General features: G+C 33.4%; 1 protein-coding gene across 10 annotated transcripts in view; it reads right to left on the bottom strand.

Annotated features, from left to right (window-relative positions):
- Positions 1-1,191: 1,191 nt before the first annotated feature.
- The window catches only part of SLC16A7 (solute carrier family 16 member 7), a 180,520-nt gene continuing 168,551 nt past the window's right edge, over positions 1,192-13,160 (bottom strand). For all 10 annotated transcript variants that reach the window (XM_077953197.1, XM_077953199.1, XM_028829683.2 and 7 more), the window contains 3 exons: positions 11,066-11,209; positions 6,906-7,724; positions 1,192-3,199 (listed from right to left, as the gene is read on the bottom strand). In XM_077953197.1, coding sequence (XP_077809323.1) covers positions 2,943-3,199; positions 6,906-7,724; positions 11,066-11,209 — 1,220 coding nt within the window. In that variant the 3' untranslated portion in view covers positions 1,192-2,942. The remainder of the gene's footprint in view (positions 3,200-6,905; positions 7,725-11,065; positions 11,210-13,160) is intronic.

Genomic DNA, 13,160 nt, shown 5'->3' with positions numbered 1-13,160 from the left:
AAGTTCAAGAGGGTGGGGAGCGTGAACAAGTAGAATAATTTATATTACCCTGGAACAATTCTGAATCCTGTAGGTATGTATGTCACTGTTTCATGTGTGTTCTGGTTTAACTGTCAATATTTATGCATGGCAGTTAACATGTGTGCATATTTGTAACTCTGTGCAGTGCTACTGCCAGGTGTGACTGTACAAATCATGTGCGTTGAATGTGCAATTTTTACTTTCTTTTCTAAAAATTTAATACAATCAGCGTTAGAAATAACGAATGAAGGCTGGGCGCGGTGGCTCAAGCCTGTAATCCCAGCACTTTGGGAGGCCAAGACGGGCGGATCACGAGGTCAGGAGATCCAGACCATCCTGGCTAACATGGTGAAACCCCGTCTCTACTAAAAAAATACAAAAAATTAGCCGGGCGAGGTGGCGGGCGCCTGTAGTCCCAGCTACTCGGGAGGCTGAGGCAAGAGAATGGTGTGAACCCGGGAGGCGGAGCTTGCAGTGAGCTGAGATCCGGCCACTGCACTTCAGCCTGGGAAACAGAGCGAGACTCTGTCTCAAAAAAAAAAAAAAAAAAAAAAAAAAGAAATAACGAATGAAGATAACCAAAGAGCAGCCAGACAAATGTGAATTGGTTTTGACGTGATGAGAAACTGATCAGTAAGTAAATAAACCTCCTTGGAGAAGGCCACTGAAATGCACCCAGCAGAACGTCTCTACTAGAAGGTAATAAAAAATATATAATATAGCCTTTGACCTAAAACCTCATGATTATTACTTTGTCATTTATTTCCCCCTGGAACATGATATTCATATTAGTTTAATGTACCTTTTCAGAGAATTCAAGACACTTTTTGGGAAATAGAATTTTTTGTGTGTGTTTGGAAATTTATGATTGGAGAGTTACTACACAATTTAGGGGTTACACCTCTTGAGAAATCCGAGTTGAATAAAAAAGAACTAAAAATATAAACATAGCTAATTCAAGAATCAAGATTGGGTGAAACTAAATTAAAAACAGCCGTAAAGTCCCACATTTTTTCCTAATTTATTTACCTATGATATTGGCACATCTTGTTTTACTTAACATTTGAAAAATACAAGTATCTCTTCATATGCAAAAGAGCAAATGTTAAATGAAAAACTGAATTGTATATAGCTTCCTAAATATGAGCCACATGCTTAAGCAGTGAATTAACTTTATGAATCAAATCTTTAATGTTAACTATTACAAAAGCCTGGTATCCAGGTGCAATCTTACCAGAAAAAAAATAGCACCTGCCTTTATTACAATAAAAAAAATGAATGTCTAATTTGCTTTGACATCTTAGGAGTGACATGACACTGCTTTAATAGTCAAGCACTAAATACTTTTTAAATTAATCATAATGTTAAACTTCAGATTTATAGATGCAAATATATTTATAGCTTTAGTCATACTGTACAATTTCTTTCTTGTTTAAAAGTACTTTCTCAGTCAAAATGGTATTTATAGTTTAAAAAGAATATGCCTCTGTATTCAGGAGTGATTCAGGTTCCCAGATGTTTTCACATAGTTACGAAAATGGGAAAGTGCTGAATTAACCTGGGCTGCAATATTTCAAGCTTTTTGCTATCAGGTTATAAACTATACATACAATTGCAAGTCATACAGTGCCTCTCTTTCTAGAAGGCTTTTTACGTTTCCTGGCTTAGTTATGTCCAAAGGCAGCAGGAAGTACTGCCATTCTTATCCTAGGAGACATTTCCAGTGGTTGAGCACAAGGCCTGTTTGTGGTTTGCTTTTACTCTTGCATTTTGTGGAAGGGAGGGAGCTGAGACAGCTTAGAGAGTTCATTAAAACCACCTCTCACCCTTAGTTGTAGTCAGATGAAGTATTCATAACACTAACCTCCAATTACTACTATGTGTTGGGAAAAATTAGAATTCGGTCTACTTACAATTCTGCCAACTAGGATTTTACTTTGATATTTCAGTATAACAGCGAATCTGGATTGAGTGCTATTTAAAATTAAATCCCTGATTATTACTTTCTGGATTACGAACTAAAATCCTTGTAAAATCAATGGATGTGGTTCATTGTTAAGAGTCGTGCAGACTTTTACATGTTAGGTAAGAATTCTAAAAAGTATTTGAGGGTTTTATTGTCTAGCACCAGGTACTAATGCCCCCTACTCAAAAAAAAAATCATGCTCATGGATTAATCAAGTCTAACAGTGCTCAGATTTAATGGTTTAACATTGATTTTCTTTTCTTTGTCAAATTTATATATGCAAATATTTTTATAGCAGTCAGATATATTTTTGAATAAGGATCACCCTCATTTTTACCCATGTGCTTATCTTTAAAACTAACATTGTAAAGTAGCACACAGACATATGTTTCTTTTGTCTTCATGGATTTTTTACCTTAAAAATAAATTATCGCTTCTTTTTAATTTGTTTTTTATTCTCCAGACACTCTGTGTACATGTGGGTAAGCATGTGGGAGTATGTGTGTTTGTGTGTAAGAGGAGATAATTAATTGTCTCTCATCTCTATCTCATACATTAATATCAAGCAAAAAAATGAAATGTATTAAGGATCACTTTGTAGGATTAGGCATCCTCCTTCTACCTACTTAAACTAGGGGTTTGAAATTCAGAACTTTCCACATAACCAAGACCGAAAGTCACTGGGAGACTTTAAAATTAGTATTTTCACCACCACATCCAGAGTCAGGTATGGAAATAAACCTGTAGCATGGATTCTTTCTATGCATAATCTCAAAATTTACCCAAATAAGTTTTAAAACTAATTTAAAATTTGCCATTGAGGAAAATATCATCTCCATCCTTAATTGTGACTCCTTATTTCAGCTAAAAACTTTTCCAATACTTTAAAAAAACAAAATGAAAAACAAACTGCTAGGGAAAGCAATAAACACTGAAATCAGAGATGTGATTCTTGTTAAATATTAGTTTCTCTTTCTGAGGTTACACTCGGTGGATTTGAAACTTTGACATTAACATCTTCCGAATGTTTAGATTTGCTCAAGCGTTCCGATTCTCTGGTTGTCTTTCTTGCACTTTGCTCCCTCCTTTCCTTTGCAAGCAATCTATAGTTGATAGCATTGCCAATGAGCAGCCACACGCTTGCTGCTACCACAATAGCCCCACAGGCCATGTACATGTATTTATAATCTCCAGTTATATCCACCAATTTACCTAGAAGACAAAGAGCATCTTTTTAAGTTGGCATCATAAAACATTCATATAATGATAAAAATTTCAAATAAATTATTCTTCAAAGTATATTCCTCTTATTTAAATTAATATCAAATAAGACTTTAAAAATAAAAAAATCTAGATTATGACTTCTATATATGCTTAGTAAAGGTATGCAGAGACACAGTATTATATTACCAGTACATTAAATTTACTAAAAATTATTTCTCCCACTAAGATATACAAACAAGACAAGTTAGGTATATATTTTTTGTGTGTATATATTAATACATATAAGAGTGAGGTATATTTTTATATCCATACATGTAAATACAGATATCTCTATTTACAGTACACATGTTAGGATTGCTTCACCTTTTCCATGCTTCCTTTTCTCTTCAACAGAGAAAAATTACTTTCTTTAGGAGAAACCCAAAGACTTTTACATGGTTCCTAACAGTGTCTAATATTTACTAAGTGTTTTCTCTATGCTCCATACTAGCCTAAGAATTTTATCTGTAATATCTCACTCTATCCTTACAAGGAGTACTGTGAAGTAATCTGGGCATGGTTACGTAGCTCGTTAGTGGTAGAATCTAGACTCTTAATTGAAGTCTGTCTGGACTAACTACTCTGCAGAATGGCTTCACCTAACCTGTTGGTTAAGTGTAACACTATTTGAGCTAATCCCAGTTTCTTACTTTATCTGAGTCTAAATTATTAAGGGCAAACTAATCAGTAAAATACTACTTGTTCCATTTGATTATTGAGACCATTTAAAATTTAACCTGGTGCCATTTAATCTAGACGTTTACTGACTTTTAAAATTTTGTCAGCTTATATTTAGTTTTGTCTCTTGCTTATGCAGGCATCTAATTCTTAGTAATTATTAACAGCAAAATTTAGTGTATACAAATCTACATAAATTAGCATATGTATTCCAAGTGACTCTGATATACAACTTTCAAACCAGTCTGTTTAGTCAGAATCCATAACATTCTCCCTAGAATCTAGTCAGTGGCTCAACATTAACTTTGTCTACTTGCAATATATTACCTATTTGAACAAAATTTTCTGTTTTAATCAGGTAGATGGTAGAATGGTTTTAAGTAAGCATGATATATTCATAAACATAACAAAAATTGCATAATTTTAATTTTCCTTCCTAACTTGAGTCAAATATTTCTATTTCTACAATGATTGTTATACTTCTAAATATAAAAGCATTAGATCCATGGCCCATCAGAGTGAACACCACTTTGGGCTGCCACATCAGCATACTTTCTAAATGTTTTAAGAATTTTTTAGCGTCATCAAGAAACCAGATATGCTTTCCAGAACTAAAGCTTCAATTCTTTCTGAGAGGAGCAGTGAAAGTATAGTCTGAAAAAAACAAATATGAAATAGAAACCACACACTCCCTACTTTTCATTGCTATGCTGCAACTATGTCAGAAATAACAGCAATAATATTCAATCATTCAAAAATATTAACTCAGTGCCTACTATGGGCCAGGCAGTTCTAGCAATAATCAAATACTATAGAGGAGAAGTCAATCTAAAAGTCAAGACAAGTTGATGGGTGCAGCACACCAACATGGCACAAGTATACATATGTAACAAACCTGCACATTATGCACATGTACCCTAGAACTTAAAGTATAATAAAAAAAAAAGTCAAGAAATATTAAGGGTAGCAGATGGCAGATATGGAATGAAAAAATGGATATATAATGGCTACAGTCTGAGAGTTTCAACAATAGGTCTAAAATCAATTACTGCCATTTGCTACCAGTGGCACACGGTTTGGCAATGTTAATGCAATAAGCATTCAAAAATATTGAAACTGTTTTTTAAAAATATTAATGCACATTATCTGCTCAGGTGGGAGTGGCCACATAAGATTCCTTTATTTTAATTCTTAGAGTCTATCCCCACAATGTATTTGGACTTGATTCTTTTTTCATCCCCTCATGCATGGTGACTTCTCTGTTAACACTAAGAATTGTGTGGATCATGAATAGGCTCTAAAACTCATTTGATCAAACTAATACTATATGAAAAGAAGGACCAGTCGTGCTTATCTTATGTAACAAAATCAACTGCCTGATAAATAATAAGACCTACTGGCTTTCACTCTTTATTGACAATTGTTTTGATGTCATGGTATATTTACATTGAGAGATATACCAACTACCATCAAAAAGTCAATGATGTCATTAAAATTAACAAATTAAACATGAATTTTTACACTTTCAGAATGGTTCCTTGATGTCATGTAGAAAACAGTTTAAAAACTGACTAAATAATGGAAAAATTTACATTTAGCCTGGCAGTGACTCTGACCATGAGAGAGCAGGCCAAGAGTCTAAGTCAAGTATTAACCAAAACAATATACAGTGGTTGCTGGCAAAGGCTGGTGCACAAACAGAACGTAATATTTATAACATTTAAAGTCTAAGACGAAACGAAGTTTTAACTTCAAAATGCTCTTATACATGTCTTTAAACCAGAAGTTCAGAGGGCATAATTTATTCCTTAAAGCATTCACCACTGTAATTCAGAAGGAAACTATAAAATAACCACAAGCAATTCTAACAAAACTCTAATGCTTCTGTGATGACTATTTTATCTATTTCTCTCTCTCTCTTAAATATCAGACCAGCTTCTCAATTTGTGAGGGTACTCTTTGGTCATGCCCTAAACATGTACTGCATCTTTTTACTGAATAATTTAGCATAGACACTTTTATTGGCATTTTGAAAATATTTCAGATTTTAAAATCTGAAGGTAATCTTTCCAATTTATAAACATGGAACATAAGTGGCACCCAAAAAACCTCTGAATAAATTTTCAGTCATCCCTGTCTTTCTCTATATGTAATATATACATGAATATATTCCTATCAGTGATATTATAAATGTATTTTCTCAGCATGTAACAAATTTCAAATTAATATATCTAATGTACTCTATTAAAAAATAGATTCTGACCTTTATAGAGAATATTTTACATTTTTGGCTCATTTCAATATAAACAGTTAAGAAATTGTTCACCAATGATAAAGATAAAATAGCATTTTTTTCTGATATATTTTTAAGAGACCAAAACAACTGAAGTAGATAAAAATCCTGAAGATTATGATGCTAATTATCAGTCTAACATAAGTTCTTAAGTTCATAGGTCCAGGTTCTGAAATAAATTTAGGTCTAAAATTGACTAATTATGAAATTTTTAAGTTTATAGTAAAACCTAAAATTAGCCTGCCCATATTCTTTCAGGCTATTAGTATTATAAAACACATTTAAAAATCTGTATATAGCCAGGCGCGGTGGCTCAAGCCTGTAATCCCAGCACTTTGGGAGGCCGAGGTGGGCAGATCACAAGGTCAGGAGATCGAGACCATCCTGGCTAACACGGTGAAACCCCATCTCTACTAAAAATACAAAAAAAAAAAAAAAAAAATTAACTGGGCATGGTGGCGGACGCCTGTAGTCCCAGCTACTTGGGAGGGTGAGGCAGGAGAATGGCGGGAACCTGGAAGGCGGAGCTTGCAGTGAGCCCAGATCGCGCCACTGCACTCCAGCCCGGGCAACAGAGAGAGACTCCGTCTCGAGAAAAAAAAAAAAAAAAATCTGTATATAAAGTCTCAGTTAATGGTTATTAATTTTATGCTTTATATTTTTCTTGATGAAAAATGTTCTTACCAGCAAGAGGAGGGCCAAGAAGAACTGGGCCACACTCCACAACTGTGACAAGTCCGACGGCACTGGAAAATCTTGGTGCACCCACGAGGTCCATGAGAGTTTCAAAGAGAACACTGCTAACACTCCCAAATCCAAGGCCAAAAAATATAGCATATAATACCAGGCTTGTGTAGTCCTGTGCCAGCGGGCACAAGAGATGACACACTCCATTGAACATGATTGCAAAACTGAAGAAGTACTGAATTCGAGGTCGAATATGTTTGGAGTTTGCAATTAATCCTACAGAAGGCCTAGCAAACATATCAACGAAAGCCATAATAGATAGCAGAAAAGCTGCCGAGTACTCATCAATTCCCTGGTCTTTAGCATATGGAGCCAAGAATATAATGGGGGCAAAAAAACCTAGGAACATAATGACATTTCCAGACAGATATATCAGAAATCCTCTATGCTTAAAAAGGGAGAAATCTAAATACTTATTAACTTTTTCCCAAGTTGATTTCTTCGGTTTGATTTTCTTCTGGCCTGAATCGTCTTCTGTTGTGACAGTCTTATTTTTAGACTTAGAAGTGGTTTGACTGGGTCCAAGGGGTCTCATGAGGGACCCAGCCACACAGGCATTCAAAAGTAGACTTCCCAAAATCAGGAAACTTCCTTTCCAGCCAAAAGTATTAAAAAGGTACTGATTGAAAGGAGCCAATGAACTTAAGAAAACAGGACTTCCTGCCATGGCCAATCCATTTGCCATGGGTCGCTTCCTATAGAAGTATTTGCCAATTATTGTTAAGGCGGGTTGCAGGTTGAAGGCTAAACCTAAACCTAAAAAGAACAAAACAAAAGTGGGGGAAAACACAAACACATTATGGCACTCACAAAAGAAATTACTCCTCAAAATTTACATTCAAGGGGGAAAGGCAGAATTAAAAATGCAATAAGAGATAGTACATTTTGATTATTATAAATGTAATTGCACAAAAATAAAAAGGTTTTCATAATTGAACACTTGAAATGACAGTTTCATATTCCTTTAATTTTAAAGCACAAAAATAAAACTAAGAATTTCTACTGATGTATCAACAGTCATACAATAGGTTGAAACTAGGACAAAATTATTAGTTCTCAATTAAAATCATTTAATTACACAGATCCTTTCCTCTTGACATATACTTATATACACATATATGGAATAGATTTCTTCCTTGTGAGCAAGAGGGCAATATAAAGGTGTGAATACTTTCCTTTTGGCATTGAAGAATTATAAACAAACTAAAAAGGTCATAATTTGTAACAATCTTATGTCTCCCTACAAATGTTTGTTTGAACACCATGCAAATAACAAAAAGAGTAATGAATGTATGCCATTAATTTCATGCTCTACATCCCTCACATTCCACATTTAATGTATATAGATGCACATGTGTGCTAAGTAAAAAGGAATTTTTTGCTTGAAACATAGTTTTTAATTCAGGGATTAATGCTGATTGTTTATATGAGCCAAAGTCCCCACTGTCTAGGGAGCTCCTTGGCAGTGTTGAGTGTCACCTTCGGAAAATTAATTACCTCTTGTAGCTCACTAAAGTACTACTGAGCGATTGTAATAAATAAGGTCCTTTAAAAAGTACATTGATTGAGGCCGGGCGCGGTGGCTCACACCTGCAATCCCAGCACTTTGGGAGGCTGGGGCAGATGGATCACGATGTCAGGAGATTGAGACCATCCTGGCCAACATGGTGAAACCTCGTCTCTACTAAAAATACAAAAATTAGCCAGACATGGTGGCAGGTGCCTGTAATCCCAGCTACTCGGGAGGCTGAGGCAAGAGAATTGCTTGAACTGAGGAGACAGAGATTGCAGTGAGCCGAGATCACACCACTGTACTTCAGTCTGGCAATAGAGCAAGACTGTCTCAAAAGAAAAAAAAAAAAAAAAAAAAAAAAAAAAAAAAAAGGATATTGATTTACATAAAATTGACTTATATAACTATCTGTTGTTTTTCCTTAAACTAGGCATTACTCTATATTTATTTTAGGGGCTAGAGAGGTAAGAGTTCTTCTATATTTACAAATTTACCTAAATTGAAACAGTTCTGTAAAGTGGTTAAGTATTCCAGTTGTGAAATACACAGGTCTGTGTACAATACTCCAACCCTTTAATACAGACATTTTCTATAAGTAAGAGGACCCCTAAAAGCTGACAGGAAGGAATAAGAACATGCTTTGGCGAGTAACAGAATAGCATGTTCTCTAACACTATACCTCAGCCATACCTGTGAGAAATGCAGAATGAGTGTAATTAAATCCGATTTATAAATAACAAAACTGACCAGCCTGTGGTCAAGTAGCTTGTAAGTGGAAGAACCCAAACTAAAATCCAGGTATTATGGTTCAGAGCTTAAGTTTTTTTTATCTTATATCATTTTCCCCATTCTGTCGCCTGGAACTTTTGCCTTCAAATGTTAATCCATATTTTCATTTGGAAATAGTTGCCATCTCTTTCTCATTCTGGCATGGTAAAACGAACATAGACCTGAAATAAGTAGAACTGATCTGCTCCAAAAAAGTACCTATTTTATATTACTGGGCAAAACACTTAGACTTCCTGACCTCGACTTCACCTAACAACACAAAAAGATTTTGCCAAAATAAAGTAAGTTCTAGAACTGTAAGATGTTAAATAAATGGCATTGTGATTATTTGCAAACATTTATTTATGAACAGCAAAATTCTGGGTACACTGTAAAGTACTATGTATTCATTTTTTACATTAATCATTCTAATAACTCCTTTAAAAAGACCTATTATTTATCTAATTTTATAGATAAAGAAACTTAGGTATAAGGAGGTTAACGTACCCATGATCACACAGATAATATGTGTCAAGTTTAAATGCTAGATCTGTCTACTTTTGGAAACTGAAGTCAAAGTATTTGCTGATAATGATTTAAAGTAAATCCCTCATAGATGGACTTAATAATTAACTTTGGGGGCATCAAAGTATTTGAGACGCAAAGAATACAATTGTAAGTTGGAACACCAATAATGCCATTTATATCTGCAGTACAGGAAATAACAAAATCATCTTTTCCCTACTTGTAGGCCCATCCCGACTTCTACAGTCAAATGCAGTGGTCAATTTCTCTACACAAAAGAAAAGGCACTCTCTTCGCTATGACAATGCTTAGATATAAGATGATTTTCATTTATAATATTAAATGCATTTTGTTATACCAAAAAAGGAGAGAGATGTGGATAGATTGTAAAGAGAAAGATTTTAACATCACTATTATTGTACGCCTCAATACATTTTTTTCACCAAATGATACATGAGTGTAAGATTACACAAGTGTAAATATGTTTGCCTTTTTATCTCTGGGCAGAAAGGAAAGATTCTGTCTCTTTATATATTGAAGTCCAATTTTTCCTAATATGTTGAATATAAATTTGTAATGCAATTTTTTATTTAGACTAATAAAAAAGTGATTTTTGAAGTGTACATATTGTTGTCAGTTTGAGTCAATAGATATGTGCATGAGAAACAACTATGATCAAGTGACAGTAGGTCATTTTTAATACTTGTGTTAGAAGAAAATGTGGCTCACCAAGCTTTTAAACAGGATCATTTCAATAAGAAAAAGAAGGAACAGAGTCAATGAGCTCTACCACTAATCGGAACAAGCAACAATAATTTTATTGTTGAAGCTAAATCAGTGCATCCAGAAAATATCTCTCTGGCATAATTTTAACATATTATGAGTAGAAAGTCAGATAGATACTGCAAATGGAAATAACTCATGAAAATAAGTTTTATAATAATTAAGGTATTTATTTACATCAGAAAGTCTATGTCCAACAACACCATCTCCACTGGCTGAAAAGTAAAAAGCAAAAAAGAAAAAAAAAAAAAAAAACTACAGCTGTTTTATTTTAAATTTATGTGATAATATGTAACTTGTCTGATAACTTTATTTTTTTTTAAATGAAATGTTTGGCCATTATATAGCTTGAATTTCATTTCAATGTACTAGATGGAAATACTTTAAAACTGCATTGTTTAAAAAAAGTAAATTCAAAGAAAATAAGAATTTTCTATTGTTCATTCTTCTCATAGAGTTTTGAAAACAACAGAAGAGTTAAGAATAAACTGAAGACTAAACGACTTACCTGTAATGAATCCCACAGTGAGGTACAGCTCGATCACGCTGCTACTGAAGGAGGCCAACACCATTCCAAGACAGCATAATAAGCCTCCTGCTATCACCACCGGCCGGCTGCCGTATTTATTCACCAAAACACTACTTATAGGACCTAGAGCAGAGAGGAGATAAAGAAATACTCAGTTGCTATTGTCATTTATTTGTTTATCTTTAACATCCAATCATTTGGAAAGGCAAGAAAGCACATTTTAATGGTCAGAGGAGAAATATTAGTTCACATAAAATATAATGAGAACTTTCCAATACTTCACAAATGATCAGTTTGAGAGGTTATTTTCAGTCTTATGTATAAAAGCACATGAAATAATAAATTAGAAGTGTTTAACATATATTTTGTCACAACCATAATCATTCAAATCTTGATGGAAAAGTTTTTCAATAGAACATAGCTAAAATATCCAAAATATCTTAACAGATACAGGTAAATTTATGTAATAAAAAATCGAGGAATTACATAAATGACTTGTCTGTTAAAATTTTATTTTTGAGAATAATATGTGTATACACATACATATGCCATTAATTAGAGCTGAAATTGTTTTTTAAAATTATCTTCAACAATGATTTTTCTTTAATACCATAATTTGTTGATTCTGGGACACCTATTGTTTTCACATCCTATCATATTAGCAATAAGGATGTCTTACACCTAATGACTTCTTCCAATCTAGGTTCATCAAGAGGCAGTCATGGTAGTAATGTTGTTATCATGGACGATGCATGTTTGAATTTGCTTATTATTTCCCGTGGCTCGATTGGACAATGCTTAATCACATTTCAATAGAACCTTTTAAGGAGCATTTGAAAAACGAATATAAACATGGATCCTGATTTTTGCCTGAAAGATCTTCTGTTGACACATTCTAGTAAGGTAGAATAAATAGCAACATCAAAACTTAAAGATTGGGTGCAGCTCTTTGGATGAAATTACTAGAAAAAATGGTGGATCTCGCTGTTAAAATATATTGCACACTGACAAAGAGAATAAGCTTAGGTGTGAGATGTGAATGTTGAAAACTCAGACTCCAAAGTAACTTAGAAGAGTCAGATAGTGAAAGGGAAGAAGGTTTAGGAATGTCTTACCAATTTTTTAATGTATATTTTCCATTGTATGTCTGTGTGTACATATACATAAAATATTCACAAGTGATTAAAATTATTAAAATAATCTGCATTTAAGTCTAAAAAAGTTCTTTTGGTAGTTATAAAAATTCTAAATGTTGAGAAACTGTTTTATTTCAGTGACAGCATTATTTTCTTTCTTGGTATACTATAAAATAACAGTGCAACTTAACAATTGAGACTATCTTAGACTCAATGAAATTCCATAGTATTTTATGGGACTTGTCAATGTATAAATGGCTTGCTTTGACATTTCATTCTTAAAGTAAAATTGTATTTCATCTGAAACTAGGGTCACTATTTGGAGGAAATAAATACTATGTTAGGTCAGAATTTTCAATCAAATATTTGGCCTAAAAATTTTTTAGCTAATACTATGGTGTTAAGAATTTCCAAGTGTATTGTATTTGAGAATTTTTACATGGATCATATATAAAACACATTGAGATTCATTTATCAATGCACCCATATCCTTTTATACAAATATAACTATGATTTTTATTCTGCAAAAAAAATGTAAAATTAAATGTCAATGCCTAATATTATTTATTACTCCACAATATCTTTTGAAAGAATATTGGTAATAACACACAATTTCAGAAAGAGATAACAAACACAGAATACAAAAGTTTGCATTTATAATAGCAATCAACATAAAACTCTAAAAAGGCCACATGAAAGCTCTATAAAAACAACAGGGTTTGGAGGGAAGAAATCAATGTAAATTGTACTAGTTGTATAAAAAGAATATAATTATGTCCATAACATGGTAAAGTTCACCTGAAGAGCTGAAGGAAATTAATAATTATACATGTAGAGAATATATATAACACATATTATATAAGATATACCCCAGAGACATTGCAGGTGAGGTTCCAGAGAACCTTGATAAAGCAAATATTGCAATAAAGTTAGTCACA

Source organism: Macaca mulatta, chromosome 11 (genome assembly GCF_049350105.2).
Source record: "Macaca mulatta isolate MMU2019108-1 chromosome 11, T2T-MMU8v2.0, whole genome shotgun sequence".
In the NCBI taxonomy this organism is placed as follows: domain Eukaryota; kingdom Metazoa; phylum Chordata; class Mammalia; order Primates; family Cercopithecidae; genus Macaca; species Macaca mulatta.
The sequence above is the reverse complement of the archived record's forward strand: the minus strand, read 5'-3'. Positions and strand labels throughout refer to the sequence as shown.